General features: G+C 36.0%; 1 protein-coding gene across 4 annotated transcripts in view; it reads right to left on the bottom strand.

The window, feature by feature from the left end:
* Positions 1-3969: 3969 nt before the first annotated feature.
* LOC150103802 (exonuclease mut-7 homolog) overlaps positions 3970-18482 on the bottom strand; it is a 313402-nt gene continuing 298889 nt past the window's right edge. For all 4 annotated transcript variants that reach the window (XM_090396540.1, XM_090396541.1, XM_090396543.1 and 1 more), the window contains one exon: positions 3970-5048. In XM_090396540.1, coding sequence (XP_090252666.1) covers positions 4930-5048 — 119 coding nt within the window. In that variant the 3' untranslated portion in view covers positions 3970-4929. The remainder of the gene's footprint in view (positions 5049-18482) is intronic.

Here is an 18482-nt window from a genome sequence, read left to right as displayed (position 1 = left end):
CTACCAGTGATTACCTGTGTAGAATATGGGTTCAGTGATTGAACCCATATTCCACAGGCTATGAAACATATCAGTGACTTCCCCCCTTCCCTTCACCGCTTCCACAGCGACCTGCAGGAGATACATGACATATCAAAGGAGGTTTCAGAGTGGCTTTGAACATTGGACATTGAACTATAGCTGAACTCTTCCATAAGAATACATAACTTTAAAACCTGTCAAACTCCCTTTGCAGCAGGCGATTGGCGACTTTGCTGTGCTGCTTCCACTTCAGCCGATAGTTCCCTGCAACTTTTCTCATACTTCATGAAGCTTCTTTAATTTTATTTTCAATCCTCTACATTTTATGATATATAGAGAATTATTTAAGTAATCAAGCTAAATTATTATTCATAAAATTCACACGTCTGTGAATACATCTGGAACAGGCATATGAATTTTGTGTTCCTTGTTAATTTGTAATCGTAACATGAATAACCAATGTTTACATTAAGTTTAATCATAGTATTTACTTCAGCTATCAACTTATGATAAAAACTGAGAACTTAACTGAAAATTTGTAATTTTGTGAATCTTTCGATCTTTCTCCTTGTTTTATTGTCCATACAATGCTTGAGAGGTGAACTTCGAACCAACGTCCCTTCCTGCTGGGCAGAGACTTCGCACACATAATCAATCACTGATTTTTTTATTCCTCACAAAATGGAAGGAGTACTACGCAACCACGTGACATGAATCTGCCTATTAAGGCGATTACGCGCAATTTTTATCCGTAATGACAACTTGTACCTGTATAATCCTGAGTGCTCAGGATGGAAAGTGAAATACCTAAAAGTTAACTCTCAGTGGCGTTATAGTTCTTATTCTGCTTTGCTACGTTCGTTCTCTTGCAAAGAACGAACGTAGCAAAGTAGAATAATGCACAAATCAGTGCCAATAAATCACTGAATAAAAGCTACCCTTTCGTAACATCTCATAATAGAAATATCCCATAAGGTATAGAAATCAAGTGAATATTAAATCCAGTATTATTTCAAAGCCGAATATAGAAACTATAAAAGTTCCGTATGAAATTTGACTAGAGAGCTTACTGGAATATACTCGCCGGCATTTACGAGTTGCCCTAGCTGGACCTTATAGGAGACATGACTGCTATGCCTGAGCGTCCATATATTCGCCTCCTGAATCCACTTGATTTCTATAATTTTTGCATTGCCGAACTGAAGCCTTTTGGCTCTTTATTTTAGTAAATACTTTTATGCACTGACCGACAGTTCGCTTACGGAAAATACACCTCTCCGATTTCAATTCATTCGCATTGAAAGACTTTTTGCTCTCTTAAGGTTTCTGCCAGATCTCTGACGAAAACCAACCAGTTTGCAACAGCTGTCAGGCCAGTGAAACCTTATCAAAATGGACCAATAGGAGGCGAATATATGGACGCATAGCGATCATATCTCCTATAAGGTCCGGCCAGGGAGACTCGTAAATGCCAGCGAGTATTCCCGTAAGCTTTCTGGTCAAATTTCATACGAAATTTCTATAATTTCTATATTCGGCTTTGAAATAACGCTAGATTTAATATCCACTTGATTTCTATAATTTTTGCATCACTGAACTGAAGCCTTTTGGCTCTTTATTTTAGTAAATATCCCATAAGGGATTAAGCATAATAAGACTCCTTGTAGAACTAGGGCAATCAATAACAAAAGAATTCAAACACCGAATGGAATTCTCAACATGCATTAGCAAGATATAAAAGATCAGTTAGTGACTTGCACAAAATTTTTCAAATTCGACAACGAAAGCTTGCAAGAAGTGCTAAACTGTGTGAAAAATGAAAGAAAATATAAATTCACTTACGGAAATGCAGACACAGCTAAAGAAAGAAAATAAACTAAGATCAGAACTAGCAAAACTGAAGATAAAAGTTGAAGAATCTAGCCAATCGGCTTACAACCTATCTATACAAATTGAAATCATTCCCATGGAACACACAGAGAACTTATTGCTATAGTGCAAAATTTGGTGAGCTGTTTGAAAACAAAACTTACTAGTGAAGAAATAAAATCGAGAATAGATTCAATCGAGTACCAAAAGAAAGATCATCACCCCCACACACATCATAGTCCATCTCTTGTTGCAACAGGCAAAAAAAACGATTAATTAAAAGATATAAAAAAATTAAGACCAACGACCTACATCGAATATAAATTACTCGTGGAAAAAAAGTCCTATTAATGCGAACGATTATTGCTACAGAATTCTACTGTATCTCTCCAGGAAAGAAAATCGAATGGTGCAAAAACATACACGAAGAAAAGAGATACATCACGAATAGTGACCATCACTAATGAAAGTGATCTCGGAAAATTGTAAAAAAATTCTTCAAACCTGTCAATGAAAGACGAAATTAATTATATCACAGAAGACCCAGTAAACCACATTGTATTTAATATACTTGACGATTGGAAAGAGAAATTCATGTATTCAAATTTATATACCATGCTACATATTAATATTTAGCACAGTATTTCATAATCTGTGCTCACTAAGGTATGTATGCCTGAAGTAATTGCCAGTACACACTCATGGAGGAAACATTAGAGATACCAAAAAAAAAAAAAAAAAAGCCTGTAGTCTCTGAGGCATTGACTCCACCAGATGCTGGAGGTAATTCCAGCAATGAAGTAAAAGAACAATCCTTTAAGACTAATAAAATATCATATCTAAATTTGAAAAATATAGAAAAAATAAAGATTAACAAAAGAAATAAAAGTAAGAATATATAAATTAGTAGTCTGACCAATATTGACATGCATGTGAAACAAGAATAGAAACATCAAAAACAAATAAATACATGTGAAAGGAAAATATTAAGAAAAATAGTTACTAAAATAAAATTTGAGTAAAAAAAATCAAAATAAATCAGCTAACGCCTTTTATTCCCTTATAGGGAGTAGGAGAGGCCTTTATACCCTATCTAGCTTTTGGAGACTGAGTGGGCAGTTCAATTTCCACCGGTAGCCAATCAGAGATAGCTGGCACATGTCTATCACTAATTATAGCAGCCACCAATGAAGAAGCTGGCAAACAAGTGCTGCCATCTCTTGGTATCTAACCCTAACAAGATATGTTAGTCTGAAATAATGTGGATACTAGGGTCGATTTTCTTGAGTTAACGGGATAAAAAACCTGAGTGTTCGGGAGGAAAAACCCACTTACCCGTGCCAGAGATTGACTAACTTGCGAATCGGTCGAAGAAAGGCTTAGAAAAAGTTCTTCCAGTCGGTGACTAGACTTGAACTTAAGTCTGACTCCAAGCGCAGAGGATGCAAGCACCACTTCCACTGAGCTACACGGGCCTCTAAAATTTAAATGAAAAATGAAAAAGATTTATGAAGAATGTTAACTACAACCCATAAATGAATGGATAAAAAAAAATGGAAGAAATATATTAATAGAATGAACCCAAAAGAAATAGTTAAACTAGCAAGAAACTGGAAACAAAATATGAAAAGACAGGGTAGACTGCTTGCACTGAAGTACTGTAGATGCAACAAGCTGAAGTTTAAGCAAGAAAACTGCTTGTTTTTCATGTGACAGGTACAAGAATCCCTCATACACTTAATAATTTAAAAAAAAAATTGTGATTTGGTGGCTATTTGCAAATTTTCTTCACTGGACAAAGTGAAAAATCTCATCCACAAAAGGTTCATTAGTAAAATAGATGAGTTAGGTTTTTTGTTGTTGATTTTTATTTTTCATATATTTTTTGAATTTTTCATTTATACAGAAATGCTGCTCTAGCAGCCAAACATGGAACTTTTCTGATTTGATGGCTATTTGCAAATTTTCTTCACATGAGTGATGAAATTCATCTCCCATTTAAAGTTTAATAATAATAGGATAAAGAAAAAATCAATACTATTAATTCTTTCACATCTAGTTTATTAAAAAAATATATATACAGATTTTAGATTGAAATACTTGATTGCAAGATCAAGATCAATTATTTCAACCACAGTTTATGTCATATAAAGTTTTAATTCCTGCTATATTAAAATAATGATATTTACTATTAAAAATAAAGCAGATACAAACAAAACAGAAAAATACTGATAAAATTATTTATTAAAAATAAATATAAAAGAAAATTTAACTATGAAATAATTATGTGAATACATGTAGTATATATTTAGTTTAACAATAATTATGAATCGATTTCTGCTTCCCATGTTATACATGAGAGTCCAATTTTTCATCGTTAGTACTATATTTTAATGACCATAGAATTATAAAAATAACAAATTCAGAATTGAGTTCTTTCTTTGCTGTTTTTTATTTAAATATTGTCAGCTAAACAATTTGATATTGAACTTATGTAAAATTTTTCTTCACAAAAGTTGAGAACAAAAAGTTCGTAATAAACCTTGAAACCATTACTATATTAGCTAAAAACCAGTCACAGAGACCAGTTGCTGAATCATACAGAATTAACAGCTAAAAAAAAATCTGTACTTCTGTTTCCAGTCATTTTATTTCAATAAACTTGTGGCCAAACTCGAACTATCAAACAACTACACTTCTTTATTATCAATAACAAAGTAATAAATTTCTAAATATTCTTGTATATAACAGTGACGCATTTTACTTTCATCATCATGTATGTGAAGACTTCTGATGGAAGAAAATATAATAAAATTTCTAATCTGTTATATAATTTACAAGGTCTGAAAATATATACAATACAGAAAGCTATATAAACATCATAGCCATCTGGTAAGTAATAAATATTTACATGCTAAAAAGTCAGCACTAAAAATGAGACTGATTATGAAAAAACGAAGACTTTTCTAGTTTTATGGTTCCAGTAATTAAAAGTTCCCTGCAATGCATGTTTCTAAGAGATAAATTCCAGCTAATGTTTCATTTTCCATCTCTTGAAGCTACTGATTTTGCAACAATATCTTCCATCTGAAGATTCAGACTTGATGCCTTACTGCAGAGGGCATAATAAAGCTGCAAGAGACAATGAGCATCTAATGCTGAAAAAAAAAGAGAAATTATGTGAATGCATAAAACATACATAAAATAAAACAGAATAATAACAGTTTAAAACAACAGTTTTTCAACAATTCCACAAATTGAATAATTTGTGAATAATTACTGTATGAAACACAAATCTTCAAACTGCTGTTTAATGATAATACAAAATACGTAATATTTTAAGTGGCAAAATTCGTTAAAATTTTAATAGTCATTTTAAGTAAATTTATTTGTTTAAAACAATATATGAATGCATATTACATCAGTAAGGTTTCTGTGGCTAGGACATAAATGATTTTTGGTAAATAACTGTAAAAAAGCAATCATTAGCTTAAAACACAACCAGTTTCATGCATCTTATAGTACAATTCTTTAGGAGCAATGCAAAATATTAATTAGGATGTTTAAAAAAAGAGATGTTTGCAATCTAGTCAATGGTAAAGGGAATCAGCATTTAAATAGTTCAACAATTAAAGGTATAATGTGTATCATATTTGTAAATAAAGAAACAATGAAGTAAAGAAAAAACATTGGAACACTGGTGAATAGGAAGTAATGGATGTTTAGAGGTATGGAGTTTAGCAACTTCTTCATGTCAGTTAATGAGGCCTTTAATTATGGATGGGGAAATGATTCTATTGTCGGTAAGACACATGATGGGTCAGCATTCAATAAATCACATGCATTAGCATCATTAAGTTCATTTTTCGGTGAAGAGACATCAGCATCTATACAATCTACAGAATTTTCTTAATTTTATCACAATGATGTTCCTATTACAACACAGTTTCTCACAACTAGACAGCAATCACTATAGAGCTCTGAGCAAAGCGAGTATAATGACAAAGAGGCAAATTTGTAAGAAAGTTGGGCATCTTGAATATATAAAATATAGGATAAAATATAATTGGAGAATAGTGAAAGTTTGAAAACAGGAACCAAACTTGAAAGACTCAATGGCAACACCTGAATAAATATTGGCAGATGAAGTTAAGGAAATGGGTGATAAAGTCTGCAAAGGCAGAAAACATGATACATGAAATCCCAAATTCATCAAACCTTAGAAATACTGTTCTTCCATTTGGGATAGTGCACCAAAAATCTCCATAACATTTTTTAACGTTATCTGGAAGAGGACAATCCACTTAACTGATGAATGGTCTCTCATAAACATTCTATTTCTGCCGTACACTTTTTCTATAAGTATTTTTATATATGCTGTTCTGCTGAACTGATTTCCATCATTACTCCACTTTACCTTAAGGCTGTGAAAACATGAGTCATTACCAATCAACATCTATTTACAGTTCAGCTTCAAACCCACTGAACCAACTTTTCTTCATCATCATCAAATTCCTGCCATGTACCCTCAAGTGGTGTACAGGATATGATAGTACTACATGAAAAAAATTATATCGTTATTAACTTCCTATCTACAATTTTCCTCCAAATCAGTCTGTTACTTGTCAAGACTCCAACATTATCAGATCTTATATTTCTATCATCTAAGGCACTTTGTACCGTATCAATCCACCTATATCTTGGTCTTCCTCTGGGTCGTTTTCCTGGCAACCTGGCAGAGAACACTTGTTTTACTAATCTTTCTTCACCCATTCTGTTTAAGTGACCATACCACCTGAGATTAGCTCTGCTAATGCATTCCTGGATGTTGACAATATCAAGTTCTTTCCTAATATCCTAGATTTTAATGATATTGCCATTGATGCCATCTGCTCATGCCTATAATCTTTCTCAGGACTCTCATATCTACGGTCTCTAGTCTTTGGTTAAGTGTTTGACCAAAGACTAGAAACGGCAGTTTCTGACCCAGCTCTCAAATCCATAAGTTAAAACTGGTTTGAACACTGTCTTGTATATAGCTAATTTAGTGTTCCGACTAATTTCTCTCTTATTCCATATGAATTTATTCAATTGACTTCCTACCATACCAGCTTTGCTGATTCTGTTGTCTATTTCTATATTTAATTTACCATCTTCAGTAAAAATCGTGCCTAAGTAGCTGAAATGTCTCACTTGTTCAACAGGTTCTAGATTCACAACACAGTTGACATTTTCAATGATTCTTCCTATTTTCATTGTCTTTGTCTTTTTATTGCTGACCTTCATACCATATCTATTACAACAGTTATTCAATTTAGTCAGAGAATCTTGCAGACTTGTAGCGGATTTATTTAGAATTACAACATCATCTGCATAAAGCAAAGAGCTGACATTAACATCTCCAATTTTGATATCATGTTTAATACCACTTTCCTTCATAATGTGATCCATAAAGATAATGAATAACAGAGGGGATAATGTACATCCTTGTCTCACACCAGATTTAACATTAAACCATCTTCCTGTACTTCGTTCAATTCTAATTGCTGACTTACAACTCAAATAAAGACTAAGTATTGCTTGATATAATGCCCCATTGACACCATATAACTGTAGCGTATTGAACAGCTGCTCTCTTGGCATCTTGTCATATGCCTTTTCCAAATCGACAAAACTTAAATACAGATCTCTGTTATATTTCCATGCTCTCTCGACTATTTGTCGTAAAGTGAAGATCTGATCCTGACAGCCTCTATTTGGCCTGAATCCAGCTTGTTCTTCACCAAGCTTTTCTTCCACAATTCTTCTCAACCGTTTCTCAAGTATACTAGCATAGAACTTGCCAGGAACACTCAGCAGGGAAATACCTCTGTAATTCACACATTCAGTTTTATTTCCCTTTTTATATATGGGTACTACGAGAACTCTACTCCAATCATCGGGAATTTGTCCCTCTGTCGAGGCTTTCTGAACTATGCAGTGCAGCCACCGTAAGACTCTTATACCACCATACTTCAGCATTTCTGGTCGAATATCATCTACTCCTGCTGCCTTTCCACATTTCAAGCCTTTGATGGCTTTTTCTACTTCAAGTATGGATATATATTCCTGACAGCATGCCTGGTCAGTGTTTTTTACCACTGTGCTGTCATCACTGCTTGTTTCATTTAGCAGTTTTTCAAAGTAATTACTCCATACTTCAAGGATATCTTTTTCTCCCATTTTCATATCACCTTTATCATCTCTAACTCCTTTTACAGCACTCTTTCCTCCATTCCTAAGCTTCTTCAATAACCTCCAGAATATTTTGCCACCTTCTTGATATTTATTTTCGATATTCTTGCCAAAGTCCTCCCATTATTTAGCTAGTTTTACACAGTGTTTAGCATTCTTGCATTTGTCTCTGTATTGTAAGAGCACAAGCTGACTTATTTGACAGGAACTTTTGATATGCTTTCTTCTTTTTCTTCACTGCCTCTTTAACTTCCTGTGTCCACCAGGGAGTTCTGATTTTTTTATCCTTGCAGACAACCTCACCACATACCACATGCCTTTCTGGCAGAATCAATGTTTTCTTCAGGGTCTGAATCTCCAAGGTTTGATTCCTGTTCTCACTCTTTCATTTTTTCTTCAATAATCTTTGTGTATTTTAGTCTACAGTTCACATCTGAGAGCTGCTCAACTTTTATTCGCTTTAAAACTTTCTTACATGTTATTCTTTTCAATATGAAATTCAATTTTATCCTGCTCAACACTAAATAGTGATCGCTTCAAATTTCAAATCCTCTCTACACTCCGGTTTCCTGCACCATGGAGAAAACATCACTATCAACAATAACATAGTCAATGAGACTTTTCTTATTCCTTGCCTCTTCTCTCCATGTGAATTTGTGCACATTTTTATGTTGGAACATGGTGTTAGTAATAATCAGTCCATGTCCTGAGCAGAAATCCAACAGATATTTGGCATTATTATTAGCTTTGCTCTTTTCTCCAAATTTTCCCAAAATATTTTTGTATGTCTCACAATCATTTCCTACTCTGCTATTTAGATCCCCAACAAGGACCAACTTTTCCTTTTTCATTGTGTCAGTTGCTTTTTCTAAAGCCTCAAAAAATTCCTCCACTTCTACCTTAGTAGAACCTTCTGTGGGACCATAGGCACAAATAAGTCTCATTGTCCAGTTCCCCATTCTCATATTTGCCCACATTACTCTACTTGAGACTGACTGCCATTCAAGACTAGCCTCGTATTTTGTGTTGAATACTATGGCTACTCCTTCTTTTCCTTGATTGTCATTTCCTGAATATAACATTTTGTATTTATTGCTCAGAAAGATCTCACCAGTTTTTGTCTTTTTTGTTTCAGTCACCGCTATTATGTTGATCTGGTACTTATCTAATTCCTCAGCTAGCTCCATTTCTTTGCCATTCAGGCTTCTTATGTTGATAGTACCGATCTTTAACTCTGGTGATGTTGAGTTGGGGTTTGTTTTCAGATTTGTTCCAGTAGTTGACTTTTCACTGTTTGCCCTGGTTCCCTGGAAAAAACAACGGGGGCCTTGTGTAACCGGGCGATGCCCCAGCCGGCATGAAATTTTGTCATGTCGTACCATCATTTTTTATTTTGGTTTAACCAATAAGAATACAATTTGGTCGGCTAAATCCCAAATTGCCAGCCCATCCTCGTTCGTTCAGTATCCAAGTAGATACCCAACCGGGTGCACCACGAGAAGCTGAGGATTGGACATTAGGTCAGAAGTCCTGGTCGGTTCTCCGCATTCCTTTAAAGGCTATGTGAAGGTCTCCTCTCAGTTATACAGCTTTGACCCTTAAGCACCCCCAACTTTTCTTCCTCCTCTATTTTTTTTATCTCATATATGTCATATCCTCAAGAATGGCCTACATTATATTGTGTTCCCTAAGGAATGCATTTGAATGGATTAGGTGTAAGGAGACTTGAAAAAGTGTTGTTGAATGAAGTGGATGTGCAGAATCAGGGAAACTAGATTTATTAAGGGGGGGGGGAGTAGATATGCAGACCTTAGGGAGGCAGTTGAGTGTATGAATGAGTATAATATGCCCAAGCAAATAAGGACAACAAATCAGAATGGGATAGTGTTGGAAAGTCCTTCTTGGCTCCATGGTTCACCATCTTGTTGTAATGTTGTTCTTAATAAAAACAATTAATTGCTGGTTGATTACTAATCAAAATGTAGGGAAATTTATATTTATACTGTGCCACCCTATATTTAGATTAGTCTATGTAAAATAGTAGAATCAATCTTCAATTAACTTAGCAGTCTCCTTATTCATACAGGCCGAATTTAATGTTTTTCACTTAGGGCTCCTGCAAGGTTCGAACTTTTTATGAACAGTGCAATGAAAAAGAATCAGGCACACACAATATTGAAATCAACAAAACAAAACATTTAATACAAGGTTATATGACAAATACATAAATTTAACTCCGAAAATAAGATAATACAATTTACTTAGTTCTTCAGGTCAAAACATTCATATTAAATTAGACTTCAAATCTTCAGATACAAAATTCACAGTTCTCTCAATAACAAAGATTGTTCACGCTGATCAATCTTACAGAATTTCTTGCTAAATAAATTTGCTGGTATCACTCAGTTACAATCTATATTTAACACTTAGCAAGCACTTATAACATTATTAATCGTGGCAGTTATTGCTTCAAGGGGAATTATTTTCAACTCCTAACTTCAACTAAATTCAGTGAAACGCCATAGTAAATGTTAGGATATTCGAGACGGAACTATCACTTAAACCTTCACACTGAAATAAAATAAAATAGGACTGTTCTTACCGGGATTAATCCTTAGCACATCAGATTCATGTGAGCACATTTCAAACTATATTCACTTGTTACTTCGATGGAACACTATTCAAAAGAATTCTTCAAGGAGATAACTGAATTATTATTTATCGCGCTACACAATTCTTGACAGGCTTACTATAGGGCAGAATAATTATTCCATGTTTACTACTGTATAACCAATTGAGCTTTGTACAATCCTTCTTTAAAGTGATATAGGAATACGTAGTAACTCTAAAACTTAGTGGATTTATTCTTAATCTTCTGGTCCTTTAGTTCCGGTCCTTTATCCTATTACGGCACTAAATTCCTATTACTGCCACCGCTGACTTCACTCTCAGCTGTCTATAAGTTTTCTCCACGTCTCCGTACACTTCTGAATGCTACTCCCGTGAATTCCCTGCCCTTCAGTATTCTTGTTTACTTTTACCTCTCGCTTATATGCCTTCCTTCTTCCTGCCTAAAACTTGTTCACACTGTCCAACTCATTAATTTCTCCTCTTCCGATTATCGAAACTCGTGCATTCTATTTTATTTCTATCTCCATGGCAACGATCAAAACAGAACGTAAACATAAGCATTAGCGTTACATAAGGTTATACCTTTACAGTGAGTAATGAAAAATAATAATAAAAATATTATAGTTACTTAATTTCTCTTTCATTTCATTTACAAATAATAATAATAAAATATATGTTACAGTTTATATAAGGCACATAAAAGTTACATACATAGAATTCCTCATAATATCATTGAAGGAATAAAGTAATAAGATAAATGTTATTTACTACAGAGTCCTTTCAATAGTATAATATACATTAAAATTATACAATTAAATAATAGCTGATAAAATTCAAGGATAATACATGAATAATAAATCTTAAGCAAAGGACTAACAAATAATATTTAAACAAGTCTTGCTTAGTATATGGTCGATTATGTTAAATGTGAATGAAGAATAAAAACATACAAAACAATTTCATTCACAGTTTAACAATAGTTAGTATAAGGCATCAAGCTAGGGATGGGGCTAACGGGAGTCTGCAATTCATGTATACTAATGCAGAACTTCTTCTAAGTGCCTAAAAAATCTATCATATCTTGCTTCAAAAATATTCACCAAAGATGCACAAACAACATTCACAGGTAGTCCACTCACACATCAACTCTGAGAAGAACCTAGACCCAAAACAAAAGGTGGTTAAACTTTAATCAGTTTTCAAAGATGATTCTAAGTCCCTTGTACCTAACATGAGCTATAAGATCTATTTTTTACCAACTTATAAGTTGCTATCATATCCGCTCTCTTCTATCTATTACTCAAATTCTGAAGACCGCATAGAATCAGTCTGTAATCATATGCACAATTTTACACACCAGCTATCCATCTCTGTTGCAGTGTAACTTTTCAACTGTCCCATCATCTCCTCTTAACCCAGGTGACCATATCAGAACACAGTAGTCAATATGAGATCTCATCAAAACCTTATACAAGGGAAGAATAACTTTCTTATTTCTACAAGAGTGTTCTCTTCAACAATGCAGTTACTGGTGTGATGACATTAAATCATCACATAAATAACTACAAGGTGGTAATGTGGTACCTAAACTTCATTGGTAATATTCATTATCACCTAACAATGTATCATCAGCAAATAATTGAATATTACAACCCAGATCAACTTCAATATCATTAACCCCCCAATCGGCCATGATGCCTATAGATGTCTATAGGAGGTTGGGTTCGAGGTTATATCGTAGTGTGTAGTGTTCGTGCAAGCTCCTGATAAGATAAGTATTATTTTCAGTTATCGTTGATAAAATTTACTTAATATTGCGTAGTTTTGTTTGCCTTGCGTATTTTAGCACGTCTGTTTGTGTGTTTTCGGTGTGTTATAACTTATTTGATAAAACACATTGCAATAATTATGGCACCTGTACGAAGGAAAATGGCGGCCAGTAATGATGGTTCGCCATCTTTATCAAAGAACGGTAATTTAAAAGAAATGAGTCAGTGTACTAGCTGTGAAATGTACGCTTTGCAGAGTGCGGTTGGAGTGTGGATAGATGATAATAAAGGATTGAATGTGTGTAGAAAATGTAGGGAGAATGAGGAATTGAAGTGTATTTCGGATCGTGAGTGTGATATTTTTGTCAAACTTCAGAATGAAGAAAATAGCGATATGACAAGAAACGGCAAGGTTGTACATGAGAATTATGAGAGTGTGAATGATAGTATTAATGGTTTCTCAGAGAATAAAAAAGATGAGATAGATGCATTGAGTGAGATCGCGTTGTTGAATGGTGCAATAGAACGGGCAAAACAGCAGCTAGAGTGCATGAACAAAAGTCGACTGAATGAACCAACCAATAATAAAAGGTATGACAGGAAAAATAGGCGTATGAATGTGAACATGAACAAAATGAAGGATAGAGTGCTGTATGGAGACTAGTTAGTAGAGGATTTGACAAAATCGTACCAACCTGGTGCGACCATAAAGGATGTAACTGAATCTATTAGAGAGCAAAAGGAAAGGGTGAAAGAAATGATTGTTGTGGCAGGTACGAATGATTTGAAAGGAGATAAAATGGAAATGATAGAAGACCTGAATGAATTGTTTGAGGTAGCAAAAGAAAAGAGTGAGAGAGTTAGAATGATTAGTCTTTTGCCACGGTATGACAGTGAAATGCTTAAAAGGAGGGCCATAATTGCGAATGACTTTATGCGTGGGTTATGTATGACGAGTGGTGTGGAATTTGTGGACGTGTGGAGTGAGTTTGATGGGCGAAAGGATCTATATAAGATGGATGGCTTGCATTTGAATGGTTATGGTGTAAGAAGACTTGAGAAAATGTTGCTGAATGTAGTGGATGTGCAAATTCAGGGAAACTAGATTTGTTAAGGGGGGGGGGGAGTAGATATACAGTCCTTAGGGAGGCAGTTGAATGTGTGAATGAATATAATATGCTAGAGCAAATAAGGACAACAAACCAGAGTGGGATGGTTAGTATAAGGCATCAAGGTAGGGTTGGGGCAAATGGGTGTCTTAAATTCATGTACACTAATACTAGGAGTATTAGGAACAAGAAGAAAGAGTTTTTGGCCATGGTTGGCACTTCCAGACCACAGGTTATTGGTATTAGTGAAACATGGCTGACTGTAGATGATATAGCTAGTGGGATTGAATGTGATGGGTAGTGTGTTCAGGAATGACAGAGAGAATAAAATGGGGGGGAGGAGTATTGTTGATGATAGCTGATGAGCTACAGCCAAGGAGAATAGAAGTTGAATTGCAGGATAGAGAAAAGAGCACATTTGAGGCCATTTGGTGTGATATTGTGGCTAGCAGAACTAAATATACAATTGGGTGCTGCTATAGACCAGGTGATGGAAAAGATGGTGGTGACAGTATGCACAAGCAACTAGAAGAAATGAGTGGAAGGAGGGTGATTATTATGGGAGATTTCAACTATGGTCGCATTGATTGGAGTGAGGAGAGGATACACGGGAGGAAGGAATTGGATTTTATGTGGTTATTAAGGGATAACTATCTGCGACAGCATGTAATGGAAAATACTAGGGGTCAGAGAGTGCTTGACCTAGTAATTACATCTGAGGATTTGGCTGTAACAAATATGACCACATTGCCACCAATCGGTGAGAATGATCATAGGGTCTTGACTTGGGAGGTGGCTAAAGGTGTAGAATTTTCAATTAAGACAGGGTACATGTGGAATTATCGGGCTGGAAAGTATGACAAGCTTAGGAGTTTGATTGGTTCAGTGCCATGGCATGTACAACTGCAAGGACTAGAAGTTGATAGTGCATGGGAGGTAGTTAAGAAGTGCTTGCATGAAGCAATGGCTGACTGTATACCTAGAGTCCGAATAATAAATCAAGTAGGGGTTAAATGGATGAATAACACCATTAAGCTTGAGCTGCAAAAAAAGAAACAACTATGGAGGGCATTTAAGGAGAAAGGTGACCGGCAGGCACATGAACGGTATAAAGTGCAGGCCAGAAGGGTGACGAGTGTGGTAAGAAAAGCAAAAAAGGAGTACGAAAGAACATTGGCCATGCAGGCTAAAGAGAATCCTAAACAGTTTTTTAGATATGTAGCAAGTAAAAGGAAAAATGTACATGGCAGAATGATTTTAAAGAATGCCGATGGTAGGGAGGTAACTGAATCAGTTGAGATAGCTGAGTTACTGAGTGAGCACTTTGCAAGAATATATCATCCAGGTGGTGACATTGCAGAAACGAATAAACCAGTAGATTATACAAGAATTGTGGTGAATGAAGTGGAGGTGAGTAGTCTATTGCATAACCTCAATGTCAATACATCTGTGGGATTGGATGGTATACCAGCTCGTGTAGTACGAGAAGCAGCTAAAGAATTGTCAGTACCCTTGACCATTTTGTTTAATTTGAGTCTCGGGTCTGGGTAAGTCCCGAGCGGGTGGAAGGAGGGGAAAATAGTTCCACTGCATAAAGGTGGTTCCAAGACTGCTGTTGTAAATTACCGACTGATTAGCATATCAGGAATCATTGTCAAGGTCTTAGAGAAATTAGTCAAGAAAAGAATACAGGATTGGATAGATGAAAATGGGATATTGTATGGGGGACAACATGGTTTTGTGAAGGGTAGATCATGCCTCAGTAACTTGCTCACGTTTTATAACACAGTGACGGCTGAACTGGATAGGGGAAATGGGTTTACAGTGATACTACTGGACCTAGCCAAGGCCTTTGACAGGATACCACATGGAACCCTAATCAGTAAACTGGAGCAGATGGGGATAGATATAGAGTTGGCAAGATGGATAGGAGGGTGGTTGAAGGAGAGATACCAGAGAGTGGCTTATTCAGGAGTGGAGTCAAAAAGACGTCTTGTGACTAGTGGAGTGCCGCAGGGCTCTGTTCTTGGACCACTGCTTTTCAATTTGTTCATTAATGATATTGGAAAGGATTTGAGAGGAAGTGTTCACTTGTTTGCTGATGATGCAAAGTTGGGTAGAGCAATTGTGAGTGCACAGGATGATTTGGATAGTTTGGAGAACTGGGCTAGGAAAAATGGATGTCAGTTTAATGTGGCAAAGTGTAAGGTTATGCACTTTGGGGTGAAAAGAATAGCAGCAGTATATCGCATTGGTGGAACCATACTCCAGGAGATTGATGAGGCCAGGGATTTGGGAGTGCTGGTGGATAGGGAGTTGAAGTTTAGGGGGCACATTGCAAAAGTGACTAAAACAGCTCACCAAATCACTTGGCTTATGAAAAACACTTTAACATGCAGAGACAAACAAGTTGTTGTTGTTCCTCTGTATCGAGCCTTGATAAGACCCCATCTGGACTTCTGTGCCCAGTTATGGGCACCAGGGTTTCTTCGTGATGGGGAGGAAGTGGAGAGGGTCCAGAGACGAGTGACCAAGATGATAGCAGGTCTGTGGAATGAACCTTATGAGAACAGGTTGAGGATTTGTGGGTTGCAGAAATTGGACGATAGGCGAAGGAGGGGTGATATGATTGAGACATTCAAATTACTGAAGGGTTTTTATAAGATTGATCCAGAAGATATTTTTGAAAATATGACTGGTGGTGGGAGGACTAGGGGCCATGCATGGAAGCTGGGCAAGAGCGTGGTTGACAAGGGTGTTAGAGCTAGGTTTTTTACTTGGAGAGTGGTGAATGAGTGGAATAAGCTTCCAGAGTCTGTTGTGGGTGCTACGACCGTGATTGAGTTCAAGGCAAGATATGATAGATACTGTGTGAATGTTGAATAGTTGTTCCAGACATGATGTTAGGGCCTCCCTCGATGAGTCTGTCGACTCCTTGGAGTTTCCCGGAATAATAATAATAATAATAATAATGTGAAGTTAAATCTGGATACGATTCTGTAACACCCGTTAAATAACATGGACAAGAAGTGCAATTTGGTCTCAATATTTCATCCACCTCGACCGGTAGGCAGGTTAATATACAAGTGTGGTCTGAAAAGTTCTTGGCCTAATAATGAAAAAAAGTATTTATAATTTCAAAATTATTTTTATTTTTCAACATAATCTCCCTTAAGACTAATACATTTATTCCAGTGATGCTCCAGCACCTCCCATCCCTGTAGTGGTTCTCAGTAAGATCTGCAAAATACCCCTCTACAGCTGCAATCACCTCTTGATTGGAAGAAAAACACTGACCAGCGAGGAAGAGAGTTTTAGTTTTGGGAAGAGATAGAAGTCAGAGGGAGCCAAATCTGGGGAATAGGGTGGATGTTCCAACAATTCATACTGCAGATATTCCTTAAATTTCCCACCCAAAACACCTTTGTGGGCATGTGCATTGTCCTGATGAAAGATGATTTTTTTTCTTCTGCAAACCGTGTCTTTCTCACTAATTTTTTTCGGCTAGTCTGGTTAAAAGATCGGAATAATATTCCCCAGTTATTGTTTTACCCTTTTCAAGATAATTAATAAACAAAATGCATTTAGCATCCCAAAACACCGATCCCATGACCTTTCCTGCTGATGGAACCAACTTTGTCTTCTTTGGCGCTGAACAACCAGCTTCTGTTTACTGTTTTGACTGCTGTTTGGATTCTGGTGTAATGCTGAATCCAAGTCTCATCCATAGTAATAAATCGATGCACAAAATCAGCTTTATTCTTGTTAAAACGCTCCAAGCACTGTTCAGAGATTTTCATGCGAGTGCGTTTTTGATCTGCTGTGAGCAAGCACCTTGAGTAAAGCTTTTTCATTTGCAATTCTTCATGCAAAACTTATCTCACATGTTCTTTTGAAATGCCTATAGTCTCGGCAATTTCATGCACTTTGACTCACCGGTCATCCAATACCATATCATGCACTTGATCAATGGTTTCTGGTGTTGTTACATTTTTTGGACATTCTTCATGTGGATCATCTTCAAGGCTGGTACGGCCACGTTTAAACTCGGCAGCCCATTTCTTAATTGCTGAAAACGAGGGAGTGCCCATAAACTATAATGAACTTCGAATGAATTTCTTTTGGCATTAAACCTTCTTTTGCAAAGAATTTTATAACCGCACGATATTCAATTTTATCCATTTCAAGGGATACAGACAATGCTTTTGCTTCAGACAGTTGTATAAAACAAATTACTTGATAGAATGACTTGCAATTTCACATGGATGCTCATGACAGATGCACAAATTAGAAAAAAAAATCTTGCCGATAGTGTTGCCATCTATGTTCGAGGCCTAGAACTTTTCAGACCACCCTCGTACCTCTTCCATAATCTGAATCTATCCAATGTCATATGCATTTTCTATATTGAAGAAAATTGATACCAGATGCTCATGATTTAGGAAGCTGTTTCATTTGAAATCAATTACATTTGTTGTTGTGGGGTATCTGTGGAAAATGCACCAAACTTTCTCTGGGTTTCTTTGGCTACTGTGCAATCATCATTCCACTATGGATGGGAACCAACTAGATGTTTAAGTAATTCCAGTTGTGGCTGAGGCTATACTGCACTCTGTTTCATGTTTCACTGCATCACTGATAGATGAACTGACAGTTGCAGAATCAAAAATTGCTAATGAGGAAAAAGTGGACCAGTTGGCAGCATGCTGAATTTTACACCGTGATATCTGTGCCATAGAACATGGTTGCCCATGTAGAAGAGTGAATATCACGAGAAAGTAACTGCTTTCAAATAATTTATCAGTTTACCACCTTCAAACAGCAGGAAAAAGAATGGTGAGCAGATAGT

The sequence above is a fragment of the Typopeltis vanoorti genome, chromosome 8 (genome assembly GCF_054136105.1).
Source record: "Typopeltis vanoorti isolate ZY-2024b chromosome 8, IOZ_Tvanoo_1.0, whole genome shotgun sequence".
Taxonomy (NCBI): domain Eukaryota; kingdom Metazoa; phylum Arthropoda; class Arachnida; order Uropygi; family Thelyphonidae; genus Typopeltis; species Typopeltis vanoorti.
The sequence above is the reverse complement of the archived record's forward strand: the minus strand, read 5'-3'. Positions and strand labels throughout refer to the sequence as shown.